General features: G+C 42.5%; 1 protein-coding gene across 1 annotated transcript; it reads right to left on the reverse strand.

The window, feature by feature from the left end:
• Positions 1-2,630: 2,630 nt before the first annotated feature.
• UTS2 (urotensin 2) lies at positions 2,631-6,501 on the reverse strand. Its single transcript, XM_066334193.1, has 4 exons — positions 6,276-6,501; positions 3,981-4,091; positions 3,453-3,496; positions 2,631-2,870 (listed from the first exon to the last, which is right to left on the reverse strand). The coding sequence occupies exons 1-4, from the start codon at positions 6,376-6,378 to the stop codon at positions 2,754-2,756; spliced, it is 375 nt and encodes a 124-aa protein (XP_066190290.1). The 5' UTR covers positions 6,379-6,501; the 3' UTR covers positions 2,631-2,753.
• Between the last annotated feature and the right edge of the window lie 220 nt (positions 6,502-6,721).

Genomic DNA, 6,721 nt, shown 5'->3' on the forward strand with positions numbered 1-6,721 from the left:
TTCCAAAAAATGAGGATAAATGAATAGGCTTGTGAAATGAAAAATGTTCAGGGTGCATCTGTGTTTTTATTCAGAGAGCTAGGCTCTGTCAGCCTATCCACATTTCTGTTTTGTCAATAGCAGTCATCCTCCTGCCAGCTCAAGCTGTGGCTCCCAGCTGAAAACCTGCAGTTACACATTGGTGTGGATGTCAGAGGTGAGCTGCATGATGTACTGCTGTATTTTTGGCAGATGGTGAGAAACAAGTGTTGGACCTGTGATACTAAATCATCCCATGCTCAGAAGTAATGGGCCTGTATTTTCTGTAACGGATTTTCTGCACAGCAGCATGGTCCCTGTCAGGGTATCCATCACACACTGCTGCTGTGCAGTTCTGCCCAGGGTTTGCTCTGCTCAGCTCCCAGCTGCAGCTCCAGTTTGCCCCCAGTGCACATGGACTCAGGATGCTGCTGGCTGACCTCCCCAGCTACACTGTCTGATAAAAAGGCAAACCTGCCTGACTTCCAGACTTTCTTCAGTCTGGTTAGTTCCCTGTGACAGTTCCAGCCTTGTCTGTGGCCTGCAGGAGTGAAGAAAAGCTCTGAGCTGAAAGCTGGCAGGAGCTGTATGTCACAGGTTGGAGAAGAAGTGGAGTTTCCCTTCCTGTGTCATGAACTGACCAGGCTCTCTGCTCTTGGGCCCTGGACCTGAGTTTATCTGGCATCTGCCAGGAATGTCCATCAGGAAGGAAGCACTTTGGTGCTCAAACAGTTTTCTCTTTGAGAACTACCAGTGATGTCCAAAGACAATCTGAACTCCTTCCTTTCCAGAGGCCAAAACTGTGACAAAGTTTCAGGCTCTGATGAAATTCTGGTATATTAGAATTAGCTGAATTCCCCCCTCAGCCCCTGCTGCTGTGACCTGGCCTAGCTGGAATAAAAATTGATTTGGGATTGCTTCTTTAGATGCCAGAAATGTTAGCAAGTATTTTGTAGTTTTAAAAACTATGGTTTCACTATTTATAGCTCAATTACCTTGTCTTGACCTCATCCTCAACGCCTGTCAGCTCTTCATTTCTGTCCTCTCTCAAGTAGATGGCTAGTGAACTTTTTAATACTTGTAATATTTTTTCTATTATCATTCATTCTGGGTTTATTTAGCTTTTTGCTTGCAGTTTTTGAATATATTTTTCCCCCCAGTCTTTTTAGGCTGTACACTTCTCCCTGTCTAAATGTCTATCTTAGCTAGTTATTCATTTAGATAAATTTGAAGTTTTTTCTGACAAGTTTTTATTGCTGATGAGGTAGCAGAAAAGGAGTAATTTCCAGAGAGCCACTGACTTGTTCTCCTGTATAAGAGAAAGATGAATGTTTAGGAGATTTCAAATAGCTGCACAGTGCATCCTGCTGCTCTGACTTTGAGGACATTTTTTTCTGTTACAGCAGGCATCATCTGTCTTAAAATTTACACAAAGTGAGCAAGCTGTTTTAAACCTGTGGGCTTTGTTTAAACAGCACAGTCAGAGATTTATGATGTGTACTACTGAGATCCATGTAGCCTGTGTATCACTGTTGGGTGTTTACTTCAAGCTTTCTGTGAGCCTCGGTTGGAGTGAGGGTTATACAAAGTATGTATTGAGCAGGGGTTCACAGCTCAGACAGGTTGTGCATATTATCAAAGATAGCATCCCCCAGAGACAATTCCTGACTGTTCAGCTCTATTTATCACAGTTATTATCAGAAGGTACCCAGGACTGAGAGGGTCTGGAGGTACTCTGCATACAGAGGAGTCAGGCCAGAAGCTTTTTGTAGCTACTGTTTTGTCCTCTCCTTTATTTACATTACATGCCAAGATACAGCAGCGTTATCAGTGAGTGGTAGCTCAGGGGAGCAAATCTCAGTGCCCTTGAGTGTCCAAGCAGGAGGTGGCTTGCCCTGGTAACACAGATTATGTTATCTATGTATCACCTTGCTGCACTTGTGTGTGCAGGTCACAGCCCCAGAATCTTTCACATGGTGTCATTCCTGCCTCCAAACCTGGGTGTAAAATCTTGACAACCATGTTTACCTTCCATACTGTGCTTGATGATAATGACACACAATTTTTAAAACCCGTGGTATGCACAGGCAGCCCTGCCACGGGTAGCTGAGGGCAGTGATGTGGATTTGTGGGTCTTTCTACAAGTGACTGAGAGAAAATCATCTCCAGCAGCAGTGGGAGCAGGTGCTTGATCCTGACATGTGCTGATTGTTTTTGTGTCTTTTTGCTGTGGGGTGGCAGGAGGGGACTGGGCATTGTTAAGCTGCCATCCCTTACCTGCTCAACAGCTTTAGGGAATGCAGCAATGACTCTTCATCCTGGCACCCCAATCTACATCAAGTGACAAAGGAGAAAGTCCCCTTGCCTCTGCACTTGGACTCTTCTTGGTCAGCTTGGACAGTTGAACTCTTCTGGGAGTTTTCACAGAACCCCATGGGAATTTTGCTTCCCCTCCCCAAGTTCTCTTTGTGTTGTATATTTGTCTCTTTCTCCCATTACTTCCTTCCCGTTGTGCTGAGCTCTAAGAAATTACTACATTGGTCACAACATAATTGCAAAACATCAAGGATTTATTCATTTCCAAGTAGCATGGAAACTTTACCATGGAAATTTAGTAGAGTCTAAAGTTAGGCTCTACCTTCGTGTTTCTTCATTCTCATTTGAAATCAAGCTAATCTATATACATGTTTTCAGATATCTGTATAAATTATGCGACCAGTCAGGGAGTTTCCTGTTTACACACAATATTTCCAGAAGCACTCAGAAAGATTCCCACGTTTCTTGTACTGTTTCCTGTCCTTGGCCAAGAAGCGTCCCAGCAAAGCAAGTCGAGGATGGTTCCCATAGAGAGTCTGAAATCAAACAGCAGCAGAGAGGTTACTGCTGGGTGCTTCCCAGTGGGAAAGTACACTGTCCACTGCCCTCAGCCTTCCTCATCACCCAGCCCTGTGTTCTCACTTGGGGGAAGGAAGGGACTGCCCAGTGTGACCTCTGCTTTAGATGTTCCACCAAAACTCATCCCTGCCTTCTGCATTTACATCTAATTCAGCAGGAAGCAAAACAAGGATGATGTTCTCCATGTACATAGTTGTTCATAACGAATCTGATAATACTGTGTAGCCTGTGCTGGTGGTGGAAATACTGGGCTCATGAAGCTGGAAATTGGCCTTTACTTAGCTGTTTTTCTAGGGAGAAAAAAAAGAGAAAAAATGGAGGGTTTAGAATTAAATGGTCTGGATTACTTGCTCTTTTTTTTCCTTTTCCATTTTCCCCTGTCCCCTGCCTATTTAACTGCTAAGTGATTCCAGCTTCAAGGGTATTGTGGCACTTTAGTCTACACTGTTCATGAAGTGTGAAATGATGTCTTGGTAACAATTCTGTGTAGTTTAAAGTCTTGTTTTTCTTGTTTCAGTGACAGATGGTCATTTACTTACCTCTTTGATGTTTTCCCCTGGGTTGTAGTTGCTGGGGGTAAGACCTATTAGAGAGGAGACACAATGAAATGTTTTACCATTTAGAATTCTTGATGTAGGCAAGCAATTCTCATGTGCCATAATGCTATAGCTAACAGAGGTCTGGGACTGGAATGTACAAGGGTAACATCTATTGCTTCCCAAACCAGCCATTGCTATTGATTCTGCACTTTCTGCAAGTATTGATGTATTGTAAGACTGCTATTTTGTTCTGTCTGCCAGCTCCTCTTAGGCCAAGCCTCTCCTTGCCCTGGTTTTGCTATCTGGAAGTTTTGCAGCACTCATTTGGAGACTTTATGAGGTGGTGTTGAGCTGCAGGCATGGCTGCTCAGCAGCTTTCCCCAAAGTCCCAGTTAACTGAATCCCAGCTGTTTGTTGCTTATGCACCACGTTGTGTTTTAGCAAATACCTGGGAGCTGGGCTGTGATATCTGTGGAAGCTGGAGGTGCAAACCATGGGCAGCCTCCCATTGCTGTGGTAAATTCTCACCTGCTTTGTTGTCCTCAGTCAGTGTGCCCAGGAGCTCTGGCAGGAACTGGAGCAGGGAGGTGCTTCCCAGGCTGCCCAACCTCTCCAGGTTTAACCTCGAATCTTCATCTGCTGCCAACAGAAGGTGACAGAAACAGGCATAGGGTGAGTTCTTTTGCTTTGTATCCCTGTCTCGGGTGATTTCTGATCAGGTCTGTTGGCTCCACCTGTTGAAGATTTTCATGAAAGCACCAACCATCCATCCTTATTTAATTATTATAATAGGGGATAGTTGGTTTTGCATTCCTTTCCTTGCAAAGTTTGAGAAAAGATACCTTCCTGATATTAATTTCAGATTCTCGTTTCTCTGGTGGATGTTTTGTTACAAAAGTTTTTTGACCAACAGCAGCCTCCTGTCACTTGAGGTACTCAACCTCATCCTTCCAGTACACAGCCCAGACTTGTATATAATGTTTAAAATTTTATTTTAGTTCATTTCTTTATCAACTAGTTACTATGCTGCAGCTTTCCTATGAACAAAGACAAAAGTTCCTGTTCAAGACCCATTAACCTGCTCAGTTTTGCAATTACTAAATCCAGTGGAAGGGCAGGAATAAAGGTAGGAAAATTTACACAACTTATTTTGGCAGCTGTGCTTCTTGGTGCATGTCAGTCATCTCTCATTTAATGTGTGTACCAGTACAGATGTTGCTACTTTTTCCAACACAACACCTTGCTGGCAGCTGATAGAATTAATTTGTCTCTGCATAAAGAATTTAGAATTCTGTGGCTAGGCTGTGCCCCAAGGCAGGTTGCCAACAGTATATTCCAGCTAACTTGGGTTTTTGTAATCTGAGCAGTAAATTTCATCTTGGCCAGTATATAGCAGACATCCAAAACTGTGGGCAACCAGAGGGTGTCATTATTAAACACTATTTGTGTAGATGATTATAATTTTGTAATTGTACTTGTAGGTGACCCTCTGGAGTTTCAGTTGCTCTGACCTGCATGGATGGGTGTGACTGTGTAGCTCCTCCCATGGGTATGTGAGAAACAAACCTGAAAATAATCTCCCAACATTTCAAAAATTTGCACAAGTATCAGGAACTTAAAGACCTTGGACATACGCATCATTAGTTTATTCACTGTATAAAAGGACATTTGCACAGGACAGCAAGGGTTTCATTATAGGACTCAGAATAAAAATACAAAAAATTCCCATTGCTACATGGAGACAATCTGTATCTCTGGCCATGGATTATTCTTTAAACCAGAGCAGTGCTAGCAGTTAAATTTGCTTTGAGATTTAAAAGAAAAAAAACAAACGAAACCAACCCTCTTTAAGAGAGTTCCTCTTCTGTCTCCTCACTCCTAGAGACTCTTTATATTAGCAAGGAAGATCTAAGAAGCACAGTGTCTTGAGCCTAATGCACTAATGGTTAGAGCCAGCTATGATGTGACAGATATTACTCATATTGACTCAGGGGTACCTGTAAGTGCAAATTGCATTGTGGAAGGCTTGAGAAGATGCTGGCTTAGAGAGCCCAAGATTTTCAAGGCAGACTGAGGACTTCTGATACCTATAAACCAGCATAAGAGCTGTTGCAAAGCAGGTAAGGAGAGCCACTTTTTAATAGTCAGCTTTATGCAATAACTTCTGGGTTGTTTTGCCTGTTCTTTCAGAACTCGTTTCAGAAAGTCTTCCAGTACCAGACAGGTCTGATGAAAATATCCTTCCAGATTCTGCTGTGCATTTTTATTGAGCCATTTTAAACTTTCAGCATCACTTTCTCAAGCAAAGATTTATTCTTTCCCTGGGCTGAATGGCATCTGAATTGATGCAAACAAATAGCATTCTCAGTGCATAGAACTGTAAGAGAGATTTGCCTGTTGTTGATGTTTGCAATAGGTTTCCCCTTTTTTAAAGACAAAATAGCTCATTTCAAAGGGTAGAAACAGGAGAGAATGAAGAGCCAAGTTTCTTTAAGTTATTTAATGGCTATGAATGCCCAGACACCCAATACCAGCTCGCATTCAGTACTGTAAGGCTCAGATACCTTTCTCTCCTCAATGCATACTTTTGTTTCCTGCATCTCAAAGCAGCAGGGGTAACTATTTAGGGCACCCAACCTCCCCTTTTTACCAGACCAACACCCACTGATATGTCCATTGTACTACTGGTGTCCTGAAGGCATTCCTGCTTTTCCAGCAGCTGAGCAGCACAGGTACAGGCCCCATGGAAAGCATTCCTGCTTCTTTTCTGGTTTCACTGCTCCAGCCCCTGCATGATAACCATTAAAATCAAAAAGGTCTTACCTGAGTGTTGATAAGACATCTCACTGGCATCGAGGATGGGCAGAGTCGAGAGAGGACAGGAGAAGCTGACAATAATGAGACAGCAAAGTATCAGTTTATGCATCGTTTCTGTTGGACTTTTTGTTGTGTCTAACCCTGTAACTCAGAACTCCTGCCTAACTGTGGCCCCAGCTCCCAGTTTCACCCATTATATAGCCACTCATGACCTCATAAATATCATCATGTTCTTTCCCCCCTTCAAAAAAAAATCCAATGAATTTATTGCCCATTGATTCTAAATGGAAACCACTTTGCATTGATGTAATTTTTCAAGGTAACAGTTCATAGACAATAAATTTACTGTCTTATAGCTTGGTGTACGAAATGGATATTATATCAAACCAAGCACAGTAAAGTTTATAAATCTGGCATTAAAAAAAAAGTAACTTTCAGTTATAAATCATGAG

This window comes from Sylvia atricapilla, chromosome 22 (assembly GCF_009819655.1).
Source record: "Sylvia atricapilla isolate bSylAtr1 chromosome 22, bSylAtr1.pri, whole genome shotgun sequence".
Classification (NCBI taxonomy): domain Eukaryota; kingdom Metazoa; phylum Chordata; class Aves; order Passeriformes; family Sylviidae; genus Sylvia; species Sylvia atricapilla.